This window comes from Cornus florida, unplaced genomic scaffold, assembly GCF_030987335.1.
Source record: "Cornus florida cultivar Cherokee Brave unplaced genomic scaffold, ASM3098733v1 CherokeeBrave_3.0.0_Hap2_Chr06, whole genome shotgun sequence".
Classification (NCBI taxonomy): domain Eukaryota; kingdom Viridiplantae; phylum Streptophyta; class Magnoliopsida; order Cornales; family Cornaceae; genus Cornus; species Cornus florida.
In genome coordinates, this window is record NW_026775576.1 from 55,998,379 (window position 1) to 56,012,448 (window position 14,070).

A 14,070-nucleotide genomic window follows, 5' to 3' on the forward strand; every position below is an offset into this window, starting at 1 on the left:
TAACTATTGTATATTCCCTTTTGAAATTACTAAGTTGTCCTTTTAAGTTTGCATGTATATTATTAAGTTAGAGATTTTTGAAAACTGTAAGAGTAATTGTGGAAAGATGGCATTTGTTTTGCTCACTTTTCAAATCGGGCAACGAATTTGGGACAACCCTAAAAGGAAGGATGAGCTACTAATGTCCACTTTTGTTAATCTAAGGGGACATGCAATTAATGCATTGTCCCATATTGAAATTACTAAGATGTCCTTTTAAGTTTGAATATGTATATTACTAAGTTGAGAGATGGCATTTGTTTTGCTCACTTTTCAAGCCGACAACGAATTTGGGACAACCCTACAAGGAAGGATGAGCTACTAATGTCCACTTTTGTTAATCTAAGGGGACATGTAATTAATACATTGTCCCCTTTTAAAATTACTAAGATGTCTTTTTAAGTTTAAATATGTATATTACTAAGTTGAGAGATTTTTTAAAACTTTAAGCCTAATTATGGAAGATAGCCTCTGTTTTGCTTTGACTTTTCAAATAGGGCAACTATTTTTTTTTTTGTTTGTTTGAAAGGTAAAGTTAAATTTATTAAGGGTAAACTACATTGACCTCCCCTGAGGTTTGACCTAATTGCAACTAAACTTGAGATTTGCTATTTTTTTGCAAAGACCCCCAATGTCAGATTTTGTTATGAATTTACTCCTCTACCCTCATTATTATATTATTAAAAATAATCAAAATATCTAGAAATAACAAATGACTTTTTTGCCCCCAAGCACTTACCCATTATTCCTCTTTCCTCTCCTTCGCCACCAGTTTTCACATTACTGAATTTTTAGGGCTCTTCACCGAATTTCTTATTGTTGAAGCTCTCAGGCTCTCGGTTTGTCTTCATGTTGCTAGAATTCTCGTTGAGGAAGTGCTTGCAGGTCAAGAGGTTGTGGAAGCAGCGGCGACGGACTAGACGGCGGAAATTGGGCGGCGATGGTCTGGACGATGGCGGAGCAGCACTGGTTGGGTCCGATTGCGTGGGTGTGGTCGCGTGAGTGTGGTCAGGGACGGTGATGGAGAGAGGGACGCGCCATCTGTTTCGAGACTCAAAGTGCGTGTAGTCGTGTGAGATGTTAGGGACGATGATGGAGAGAGGGACATGACGCGGATTTCCCTGAGAGTAATGGTTCTGTCGGCGGCTGCGCGTGGTTGTGATGGTGGTGCTGTTGCCCATGGTCGTATATGCAAACCCATGAAGAAAAAGTCTCGATTTGGGGCTTTTCTTCGCCGGAACTGGAACAGGAATCAGAGAGAATTAAAGATGGGTGGGTGGGTGGGTGGTGTGGGTGGTGCTTCACCGGAAAAATCAAGCTAAAACTCCAAGATTGATCAATCAAACCTCAAATCCATCCATATTGATTGATATGCACAAAATCAATATTTGTTTTCAAAATTAATCAAAATCAAACCCTAAAATTAATGCAATATATCATTACATTGGTACAATATTGAATATAAATGCATATACATATATGCCAGCTAATGAGAAAAAGTTAAGAGGAAAGAAGACTAGTTTGCTGTTTGTAGGCTTGTAGACAGTTTGACCATTTGAGAGGTAGTCTCATGAGCATGTCATTACACAAAGATACGCTATTATGTTTTTTCTGGGGTTTGGTTTTGTATTGACATTTTGTGGATTGTATTGTGAAGGAATGGCTACCAGGAGATATGGGGTATCTGATTGTGGGTTTAGTTTCTCTGTGGGTTTGTTTGGCAGTGACGGCGACTACCGGTGGAGTGGTGGTTGCTCTTGTTTTTAAGCATGATTTTTTTTGTTTGTTAGTCTTTTATACCTAGTTGATGGGCATTTTAGTCACTTCAACCAAATTTTCTAACAAAAATTATGAAATTTTGTACGGCGGGGAGGTCTTTGCAAAAAATTGCAAACCTTAGGGGGACTTGTTGCAAAAAAATGATAAAGTTCAGATTTAATTGCAATTAGGTCAAATCTGTAATTTGCCTATTTATTAATGCAATAGAACAAGCACCGTGATATAGGGCAACTAATTTTGGACAACTTTAAAAGGAATGATGTAGATGTACTTACTAATATAGGATAGATGGAGTATATTTTATTTATTTATTTGTACTTGTATTGGATCATTTAAAGTCGGAGAACGATTCCATAGGGGGAGCATACAAGAACTCGGTTTTTAATACAATCTATTATAAAATTTATAAATAACCTGGTCCACTTTGTTAGTCCTTTATCAACTCAAAATAATGATGATCAATCAAGCACTAAATACAATATTCTAAACCTTATTTTTCATCAGGGAATCCCAAAAACATATTTTTTGTGCTTATGCTATCTTTCATTTATTTCTTTGTCAAAAATTGTTTACTAAATAATGTTCTTAAAAACACGGTACAATTATAAAAGGTACTAATACTTCCATGTTTCTTAGTAATATTTAAAAATTATTTTTAGATTGTAATAATTTTCTTAATTCAATTTTTTGACTAGATAGGCACTTGAATTTGATGATATGTTTGGCAGGAGGAATGAATAAATGGATGAAAATAAGATAAGGAACAAGGATGAATGAAAATTGATTGGGTGAAAAAGAAGTTAATGAATAATTTGGATATAAATTAATACATTTAACTAAGATTACTATTAGTTTTTTGAGTTTATTTGACAACTATCAACTTTTTCCATTTTCTTCCACTGTTGGATAGAAGCAAAATGATAATCTTTTTCACCAAGTTAGGTGAATTAAAAAGCAGTATAAATATACATATATACTTAGAGCATACCTCAAGGCCCATACAAAATCAGGCCAACAAGCCCAATAGGCAAAGAGTGGAGGTCCCAATTACTTTAGCAAGGACCTACAGTCCATTCACAGCCAAAAAATTCAAAACAATCTAAAAACGGTCCAAATCAAAAGAGGCCCAATATGGTCCATTCATCCAAACACATAACTACCAAACAATCACACATAGAATAGGGCAGGAATCATCAACAAGAACAGAGAGAGCAATTATGGAGCTGGCTAGGTGAAGGAGAACAAATGGTTTGTGTGCGGAGGCTCAAAAAAGGAATTTGAGGAGGCTCCGTGATTGGAATTTGTCGTTGCAAAGGGAATCTCCTTTGCAATGGTCCCCTCGAGCAGTGGGTGAAACGTTGGAATTCTGGTGTTAAAATGGTCACATGCAACACATGTGATACACATACTTATTATTTTGATGAAATTGCCATTGTGCATGTCAATACTGTACAATTAATTTTATAAAATGAAAAGTTGAGGGTGTTTTTATCAAAATAATCAGTCCATGCGACGCTTAAGAGCAGAGCTTGCTAGGCTAGAGAACAAACCCCCACCAAAACAAAAACCCAAAAACCTTTTAAAAAGTTAATATAAATGACCTACAAGGACTTAAAGGTGCGTAAGCCCAAACATGGCTCCCAAAATTCACACACTGCTGCTCTCATTGGGCCTAAACTAAATTACTTTAGTTTCTTAAGCCCATTAATAATTATAAATCATCCATATAGTGTGTACACATCATATATATATATATATATATATATATATATATATGTATATATATTCATAATTGTGTACACATCATATTACTTTTTCTTTGTGTTTAAAAATAAAGTTAGAAGTTTCTAACTTTTATTTCTTTATGAAACCAGAACTAGTGAAAGTCTCAAACCTAAGAACAAGAACAAACTTTACAAAAAGCTTCATACTATGTTACTTTTCTTTGTTTTTCTAGTTGATATTTGATCTTTTAAAATTATTTATAGGGTTAAGTGTAAAAAAAAAACTCCTAAATTATTGTCCTTTTACAAATAACCCTCCTGAACTATTGATTTATTGCAATTAAAGACAAATCTATCATAAAAGACTATTTTACCTTTTCTCATTAAATTATTTTTATTGTCTTTTTTCTTATGTAAATTTAGGAAAAAAAAATTATGTAAATATAAATTATACTATTTACCTTAATTTTATTATTAGTATCAGTTTATCATAAAAATAAAAAAAATAGATAAATAAATTTGTAACTACCATTTTCTAAATTGATTAACTTATTATTAAAATTTTATTATTTATAATAAAACGTATTATAACCAATTTAACCATTTTTATTGTAAAAATATATCATCGTTTTCATACAATATATTGATAAAAATTAATAAAATACTTTTGAAAAAAATACCTTCTTTTCATGTAATATATTCATTAAAAATTTAAAAAATAATTAAACTTTTTATAAATTTAATACAAATTTTTTTATTTAAATAATTAATTTAAAAAATTAAAGATAAATTTATGCAAATTTAATGAAAAATACTTCATCAAATTAGTATGAATTTTTTCATAATTTATTTAGATAACAAAAATATATTAAATGTAATTCAATAAGAAGAGGTATTATGGCCATTTAATAAAATATAGTATAGTTCTTGTGGTCTATTGCAACAAAATGAGATAGTTTAAAGAGTTTTATGTACAAAATATAATTCAAGGAGATTATTTACAAATTCAAACATAAATTAAAAGTTTTTTATTTTTATTTTTATTTTTTGGTACTTTGCCCTTATTTATAAAATCTTTCATTACAAGTGTTCCTTTAACTAAGTCACATAAAATAGTTGCGGGAGAGAATGTGAAAGCTGCAAAAATTCAAGTGGGAGACAACTACAGCGAAACCAACAGCTTTTTTAATCCCAAAAGGCACCATGTTCTGTGTGATTCAAATACAAAAAAAAATCAGGAAAAAAAATATATATATAGAAAATTGAGAGAATTCAAATTGAAGCCCTCCAAATGTTCCCAAACGACGACGCATCACAGGTTCAGTCGAATCTGTCACCATCCTGCGTTGAATTTCTAAGGCCATTCACTTGCAAAACCCCCAAAACACGATTGATTCACAACAATGGCGGAACCTTGTAATCCGAGTGACGGAACTGTGTTGCCGAATCACATGGAGCTCTCTTCCTCCCAGTTAGGATTTCTGGATGACCATTTCAGCACCTGCAATGATCTATCATCATCATCATCAACCATGGCTTCCGATCTCGCCGCGATGTTGAACCAAATATGCGCTGAATTGGACTCAGATCTCCAGAGCCTACAGAGAAACCTCACAAAACTCACAGTCTCATGGATTTATCGGTCCTTTGCTGCCAAAACCGCTCTCCATAAGCTCAATCTCAACTTGCACAACCTAACCATCCACACAACATCACAATGTCAGTAATATATATATATATATATATATATATATATATATGCACACACATATATATATTAGAATTTAGAATTTCTGGGTTTGTTTAATTTTCTTTCTTTTGTTTATACTTCAGATGGGATTGGCTTGAAGAAAACCCAGAAGATATTAGGCGAGGATTTGCCTCGGTTAATGAAGGAAATGCTGCAAATTGAGAATATTCGCAATTATGCAGGTCAGTCTTATTCTGTGTAGGCTATAGTTGTTTGTTTTGAAGTAGTATGTTTAATTAATTGTTTTTTCTTCTGTAATTTTTTGTTAGCTTGTTGAAAACAATGCGATTTGTGTTGATTTCTATCCATAGAACTTAACTAGGATGATAGGAACTTGATTCAAGATTATTATGATCATTTTCTGAAAGTCTTGACTGAGGACAGTAAAGCTTATTCCTTGTTACAATGGGTTGGGTTGGTTAAAATATAATTTGAATTGTCATTTTTCTCTCTCTAGAGCTGCACCTTCCATTAGTTTTAAGCTATATTATTATCTTTAATACAACCTCAAAGCGTCTGTGTTTGCGCTTTTCGCCTAATTCTTGTAATCCTCCACTCCAGTTGTAATCCTCCATTCTTGTAATCCTCAAAGCATCAGTGTTGATGGTGTAGGACTAAACCATATTAGCTAACTCTAAATCCTCTCTGTTTGTCCTTAATTGGTAATTTGGTACTATATTTATCTTCGTAATTATGTTTTCATTTGCATTTCTTATCATGCTTACTCGTTGATGTAGGATAGCACTTTGAAACTTAGAATAGTGTGACCTATGATTGTTTTCATTTACTTTGAAACTTACTTATAGAAGTAAGACATTAGGCACGGCATAAGCAGAGATACCGTGATGAATGCTTATTAATGACCTTGGTGAATGGTCAAAAGGGGCTTATGTTGAGACTGGTGTTTTAGCATATATCTACTAACAAACAACATTTAATGCATGAAATGAACCTTGAAGTAGTAATCTCTCATCCAACCTTAATATATCTTATGGGCCTCCACAATAAATGACGAATTACTGGTGGAAGGAATTTGGTGCTTATCAAGCATGTATGGCAATGGAAAACATCCTCAAACATTACAAATCAATGGAAAAGCATGGGACTGACCAGCAAAAGTAAGTGAACATAACCGCTCATGTAATGATTAAAAATGAAAAATATCTGATTATGAGTTTTGACTCTGGTGTTGTAAGTTTGCCGTTCTATTTGCAAGTTGGAGCAATCAAAATATTTTATTTTTTATTTTTCCCTGAATGGAGCAATCAAAATTGGTGTGTTGTCGTTAAGCTATCATACGTAGAATGCCTGTTCCCAAGAGTTTCATAGGTTGTGACTTGGGTTGTTGCGCCTTTAGGGCATGGTTGGATTCCCAATGTTTGTCTTTATTATTTAAATTTGTGGATTAGGTGAGTTATCCTTTTGGACTGTGACAGTTATTTTGCTGTATGCCTATGAGTGTGTATTGACTTGGCTGATTGGTGGACCAATCAAATGAAAAATATGGTCAAGAAGCTGATATGGGTTTCAAGATGGATATTTGGTATTATGTGGTTTATTAATTTTTCCTTGACATACCAATACTGTATGTCCACTCATTACCATAGAATAAGATCTATTTCGTGTGAAATAATATAGTCTAAACTAGAATGGCCTAGCTGATCATTTATGCACTGTAACAAATTTTTTTGAATTGTTCCTGAATTTTCTATGGCTTTCCTTAATCTTCATCAAGACAGCACATACCAAAATTCTGTAATATCATTCACTGATCCTCTAGTTGTCCACAGTTGTCCAACCTTTAAATATCATTCTTGTATTATTTATAAATACACCTGGCACTTTTAAAAATACTAGAATATAACATGTTTTTCCACTTTAAAATGCTTTTCCTTTTCCATTTTCAAACTCGTTTCCGTGTCTTCTGCAAAGATCCCTAGTATTTTATAGCTGACTCTCAGATATTAAAGTACATAATGCAGAATAATTCTGAATTAGCCAGCTGTGTTGTGCATCCTTGCTTGTATGGAAGTTACATATTCCTACTGCCACTTGTTGAGTGCTCAGTTTTTCTTTTTCTTCTTTTCTCTTAAAAAATATTCGATTATGTTTCTTCTCTGCATATATTACCAATTAACTCGTAGATTACAAATCACTTTGGTGCTGAGTAATCCTGATTTTCCAATTTGTCAGATGTGCTTCCATGTGCATTATCAAAATGTGTGGATCTTCTGTTGGCACTTCTCCTTTGTTGGACAAACATGCATCTATTTTGCAATGATTGTTTACTCTTCAAACAGGAAAATGATTGCTGTGCTCAATAATTGTTCTTTGATCCATATGTTGTGATTTCTGCCCTTGATACTAGTTATTTCTGCCCTTCTACTAGTTATTTCTTTGATTAAATTTAAGATGTAGATGTTATGCCGATCCCTTGTGTAAAAAAAATGATTTGGTGAGACGGAAATAAAGATATAAAATTTCTACCAAGATAACTGGAAATTCCAACCAACAAGTAAAAAATATTTAAAATAGAATTGAAGATATGCATGTATTTAATATTTAATATTGACTTTTTATTCCTTTGCCTACCAGAATGCAACCTATATTTATCCGTCTAATCTTTCAGAGACTACACTGAAGGTGGAAGCTCTGGTTGGAGATCTTGAAGATGCAGTTTTTTCTGTTATGAAGAGACAAAATCGAAATATTTTCTCAGCAATTCTTTCAAACTCATCAATTTCAACTGTAATGACTCTGTTCAAGTGTTTCTTTTTACTTCTTTTTTTCCTGTATTTTGAATGCTTGTTGGAATATTCCACTGATAGGTAAGAGCCCAACCTGGAAATGCATTCTTGGTGTGCAGGACCTTGGAGCCAGGCAGGAAAAGTTGCTTCAAGCTCTAAAAGCCATGAATGATATTGAGGAAGTATTGGTAACTGTTGTGAAAATCCATCCTGATTGGCTTTGTCTTATGAAGTCTGTTGATACTAGAGTAGATAAAACTTTAGCTGTTCTTCGGCCACAAGTTCTTGCAGACCACCGAGCTCTGCTTGCATCTTTGGGATGGCCACCTAAAATTTTGGCATCAAAAATAGAAAGTGGAAAGATCCAAGACCTTCCGAATCCACTAGTTTTAATGCAAGCAGACAAAAGTAAGACTTACTCGGAGAGCTTTTTAGCCCTTTGTGCTTTGCAGCATCTACAATCACGAAGGGACGAGCGTCAACTTAATATTTTGAGACACAAGGAGCGTGATATAGGGCTTTGGGCCATTGATGAATTAGTATCTCCAATTGCATCTCGCACTGAATACCACTTCTCAAAGTGGCTTGATCAGCCTGAGTTAATGTTTGCTCTTGTCTATAAGATTACGCGGGATTTCATTCTAGGAGTGGATGATGTTCTGCAACCTCTGATTGATAGAGCAAGATTGGTGAGCTATAGTGCTAAAGAAGCTTGGGTGCATGGAATGATACAAATGCTTTCTGGATTTCTGGAGAAAAGAGTTTTCTCAGTTCTTGCTGAAAGGTACAAGGAAAATCAAGCGAGGCAGGAGGTTATTTCTTCATGGCTTCATTTGATTGACCTTATCATTAAATTTGATAAACAGATGCAATCACTTATGGTTACCGAAGCTCAACTCTTTGGGGGGTCTGAAGGATTCTCAAGAGGCATTTCGGTTTTCTCAATATTTTGTGATAGGCCTGATTGGCTCAAGATTTGGGCCAAAATAGAGCTCAAGGATGCCTGTAAGAAACTAAAAGTAGAGTCAAAAGATAAGAGAGCATGGCTAGTTGATAATAGACATGGAACTGAATTGCATATTGCTGGAACAATTGAAGAATTTCTTCTCTACTCAAGGGAAGACCATAAAGCTCCCTTAATTGCGGAATCTGCCCTTAAAATTGCCTGGGAAATGATTGAACGAAGCCAGACTTTACCTACCATATTACCACGAAGCCAATTTATTAGATTAACTTCAGCTCGATTTCTCTGGTACTTCTTTGATGTCTTGCTTTGGCACTGCAAGGGAACTGAATTTCATTCTGACGTTCTTGATGATGACTCCTTAACAAGAGTATGCATATCGGTCAATGCTGCTAGATATTGTGAATCTAAACTGCAAGAGTGGAGCGATGATGTGAGCTTTTTGGAGATGAGAATTACTGAAAATGTTTCAAACTGCCCTACAGAAGATGATGCAAGTGATAACCGTTGCTTCTTTGAAGAAGAAATCAAGATCTTGTCTGAGCTGGAGACTAGTTGGCTGATGGAGATAATTACTGATCTTCTTCAACAGTTTGAGACTCTTTCTTGGGAATACGTCCAAATTAATGAACATGGTGGTCGAGAGCAAAGAGAAGTTGAAGCCGTGAATTTCACCATATCTGTTGAATTTGTCGAAGCATTGGATACCATTAGAAGTCATCTTAATGTTATCAGGACGAGTCTCAATCCAAAGGACTTCTCGGATCTATGGAGAAGTGTTGCAAATGGACTTGACCATTTCATTTTTCGGAGCATTCTCATGAGTGATAATAGATTCTCTGACCAAGGGATCAATCAGTTTGGTGCTGATATGCAAGCGTTGTTCGTGATTTTCCAGCCTTTTTGTGCTCGGCCTGAAGCGTTTTTTCCTTGTATAAGAGATTCACTTAAGCTTTTAAAAATGGATAAGGAGGATGTAAGACATTTGAAGGTAATTTTACTCGGAGATGAGGACAGAATGAATTATTTGCGTTGTAGTGGAATTTCACACGTTTCTTTTGATCAAGCTTGGAGGATTTTGAGGAATAGCAAGTTCAAAATTTGATCTAAATGAAAGGTAAGAAATAGTGTTTGATATAAATTTCAAAGTTCAGTTTGTTTTGGCTCAACTATGTATGACAACTGTCTCTCCAGTTATAGTCACCGGTGGCTCATATAGCTAGATATAACTATATGTGTGTGTGTGTGTGTGTGTGTATATATATATATAATGCAGCAATGGAGACTATGCAATGTCAAAATGGTTGAGAAGGCATGCTTGAATCCATATGCAGCCACTCTGGTCATTACTGGATAATTGCTATTTCTTTTTCAATAAAATGTAGCATTGAATTACAAACATGAAATGGATACAAATGCAGAGAAGAAGTAAATTGGTTTATGTCCTGTACTTGGGTTTCAATTTTTTTTTTTTTTTTTTTAATGTTTCTCACAGCATGAGAGAGAGTCAACAACACCTACTTAGGCTCTTTTCCTGTGGGTGATATTTTTCTATAAAGCATTTATTTATTTTTAACATCGAGGTACTTTTTAATCTGGTAACCTTTGGTACACGATGTTGCAAGGTAAAAATCAAATATAAATAATTACTTGCAAACCACAAATGAATTATGATTTCAGATATTGTATAGCAGATATTTTAAGCTCAAAAACAATGACAATTGCAGTGTATCCTTAGGGTGATTCTTTCAGTGCATTCACAATTCAGGTAATTAAAACAAAATTCAGAAATTCAAAATTTTTCTTCGAATGAAATAGTGCCTTTATTTTTTCAAAAATAATTTTCCTTTTGATAGCATAAAAGTTATTTTCTTAAATGATGCAATAAAAATGTGGCTCCAATCTTGAGAAAACATTACAAAGGTTCACCTCTCATTTGGGAAGAAGAGTTCGTACTGTGTTTATATTTATTGCTTTTATGAAAATATTTATTATTTCTAAGACAAAAGTTAAATGTTGTTGTACAAAATCGATGCCAAGTAATGTACACATATAATATACTCATATATCAATATGTTAAATGGTAAGAGCAACTCCAATTGGCTGCTATTTTCAAAATATAGTATGTGGGTTTAAAATGGGTTTTCTAATGACATGTTAAATGTGCTGCCAAAATATAACTTTGCCAAATATTGTGCAAAATATAACACAATATATAGTTATTGCCAAATCTGCTATTGCATTCTTCCTACTCTCTTATCTCTTGCATGAGCTGCCAATTTGGTGTTGGACTTGTGTATATATATATATGTCAATTGTGCTTGTATATATATATATATATATATTTATATATGTCAGTGTTGTGTTTATATAAATGCATATGTCTGTTGTGTGTATATATATGTGTGTTGTGCTTGTGTGTGTGTGTGTGTGTTAGTGTTTTTTATTTATTTATTTTTAATAAGGCAAATAAGCTAAAAAAAAAAAAAAACCAAAGGTTGTTGAAAATTATAGTTGAAAAATAATGGTTGTTGTATAAAAAAATAGCATTTTAGATGAAATGCACCATTGGAGCAGAATTGCTAGTATAGCATTTTGACACTGTAACTCCTCTCAAAATATAGATTTGGCATGTAAAAATGACATTTTGCATTGGAGATGGTCTAAGAGCAAGTCCAATGGTGCTTTTTCGAGCGAGCTCAACCCAATTTTGTCGACCCAGGTAACCTGCGGGCCCTCCTTCATTTATTTAAAAAAAAAAAGGAGGTCCACCAGTTAGTGTAGCAGGAGATTTTGTTTTAAGGGTCTGTTTGGCTAAGAAAAATTGCCAAAAAACACTTTTTTGGTGTTTTTTTTTTTTCTCCAAACAAAACTGAAGTAAAGAAACCTTCAGGCACGGTTTAGCGGACATAAATAGGCATTTTTGGCACAAAAAAGTAAAAAAAGGACAAACTCAAATATATGTATTTTTATTTTTTCTGCACAAGTACTGCAATTACAGCCATTAAGGCACTGTTTGGCCAATACAAACAGTGCCTTAAAGGCTATATTGCCCGAAAAAATTATTTTTCAATTGAATTAAATTTTTTTTTTTTAAATTTACCTTTGCTTTCATCTATATAATAAATACATTATACATCAACCCATAATGAATATTTTATTGTTTAATTTTTTTAAACACATATATATAATTTACTAAACAATTTAATTATTTTTCTAAAAAAAAACATTACATAATAAATATTCTATTATATATAATTTCATAACATATTAAAAACAAAAAAGGGAAAATAAATCAAACGTTTTCTTAACCAAAGCGGTTCCACAAATTTTCAATTAAATCTTTCCTCAATTGTGTATTTTTGTTGCGAATCTGAACTTGGTAAGAGTAGATGTGTGCCGCTAAGACCGATGGGTTTTGAATTAAAGTGGGGAATCGAGATTGTCTCCTTCGATGGCGGAGTCCATCTTTCAACATCGGCATGACGCTCATCTTCAATGATTGTGTTATGAAGGACGATTAACATTTTCATTACGAGACACAAATCCCCTTTCTCCAAAAACACACTTATTCTTGCATTATTACCCGCTTGATGTGCGAGGCCCCAAAACCTTGTTACACATATTTTCATCAGATCTCTTGTCTTTGAACAAAATTTTTTCCCTTTCCAATAGTTAGGTGCGAGAAGGTTTGTATCAAATTCCCTACTTAGGGTATATATCATTAGACAGGTAATTCACCCTTCTATGGTGATGCGCATTCACCACAAAATTAATCGGAGGCATTTGGCTAGTTACGATACTGTTGAATACTAGGGAATGATCTAACACATTAATGTTATTGTAGGAACATAATATTCCAAATAATGTATGTCAGATCCATAAATCTTTTAAGGCTACGACCTCTAATATGAGCGCAGGCTTATGGGAAGCATCCCTTTTGCATGTCATGCCGTGACACTGGGCAATTCTTTCACTCCCAGTGCATACAATCGATAGAACCAAACATACCCGGAAATCCTTCCTTCTCCCCTTATTGAAGCAATTATGTTATGACAGTTTTGGTGGGTGGGTGCATGTACTCCTCCCCATGCATACCAACAACAGCCTTGTAAAATGTCATTAGGCTTTCAATGGCAATGCTCTTGCTGATTTTAATATACTCGTTACAATGATCGGCTACATAACCATATGCAAGTATACGTATTACAGTTGTCATCATAAGCTTTAAAATTATTCAAGATATGAAGAAATAGTTTTTGTCACATCTTTAATCATCTCTGGAAGAACTCGGGTGGATATGTGCAATTCTCGTCAAAGTCGTCTTTCATTAGCCGGCAATGGCTTCCCTCTCGTTCATAATGAATGTACCACCTCGTATGCGGTTTAAAGACTTGTTCTACTATCTCTGGCTTCACTAAATTAAAAAGGGAATTAAAGGCGTCTTGATTATGTTGAATCAATGTGGCAACAGGGTTATCTGATGAGTAGGATGACGAAGAAAATGAAGAATTAAAGTTTGACAAAGAAAAAGATTTGTGATGAGAAAAACCATTGAAATTTTGAGATGGAAGGAAATGGAGAGTGATATTTTATTAGAAAGATAAAGATGAATGCAATGATGAGATGAGTAAATGATTGTTTATATAAGTTGGAAAGTATTGTCGTTAGAAGTATAGCCGTTGGGAAAAAGTAAAAAAAAAATGCATTAATAATTTTATAAATATTAAAATGTTAATAATTTTGGAGAGTGAAAATGCACCATTGGAGCACATGTGAACAAAGTTCGCAGTTGTGGTATCGGTCACAATCGCGGTATAATAGAATCGAATTTGTATCGACGTTACGTAACAGAATCAGTTACTACAGTTCGTGATTTTTTTTTTTTTTTCAAACTTGCACATAGTAACCACAATGCACCTATACGCTACTTTTTACAACATAATTCAATAAACATGGTGTTTTTTTTTTTAATTTTATTGAATTTTTAAAAATCATTTACCAAAATAAATGACTTAATTTTGAATTTTAAGTTGTTGCCATTATTAATTTTTTTTTTTTGAAAAT

At 33.6% G+C, this 14,070-nt stretch overlaps 1 protein-coding gene across 2 annotated transcripts; it reads left to right on the top strand.

Annotated features, from left to right (window-relative positions):
* Positions 1 to 4,657: 4,657 nt before the first annotated feature.
* LOC132311566 (RINT1-like protein MAG2L) lies at positions 4,658 to 10,444 on the top strand. Of its 2 annotated transcripts, XM_059809521.1 has the most exons (4): positions 4,658 to 5,261; positions 5,376 to 5,474; positions 7,922 to 8,040; positions 8,159 to 10,444. In XM_059809521.1, exons 1-4 carry the CDS (start codon positions 4,946 to 4,948, stop codon positions 10,106 to 10,108), a joined length of 2,484 nt encoding a protein of 827 aa, XP_059665504.1. In that variant the 5' UTR covers positions 4,658 to 4,945; the 3' UTR covers positions 10,109 to 10,444. The 2 variants fall into 2 exon arrangements, with proteins under 2 accessions (XP_059665504.1, XP_059665505.1); XM_059809522.1 differs by lacking the exon at positions 4,658 to 5,261 and having other exon boundaries at positions 5,400 to 5,474; positions 7,888 to 8,040.
* Positions 10,445 to 14,070: the final 3,626 nt, after the last annotated feature.

Excerpts from the sequence above, each read along its gene's own strand:
- LOC132311566 (XM_059809521.1), top strand. The coding sequence starts at position 4,946 with ATGGCGGAACCTTGTAATCCGAGTGACGGAACTGTGTTGCCGAATCAC. Across the intron at positions 5,262-5,375 it reads CATCCACACAACATCACAAT|ATGGGATTGGCTTGAAGAAA; the intron begins GTCAGTAATATA and ends TTTATACTTCAG. Across the intron at positions 8,041-8,158 it reads CAAACTCATCAATTTCAACT|GACCTTGGAGCCAGGCAGGA; the intron begins GTAATGACTCTG and ends CTTGGTGTGCAG.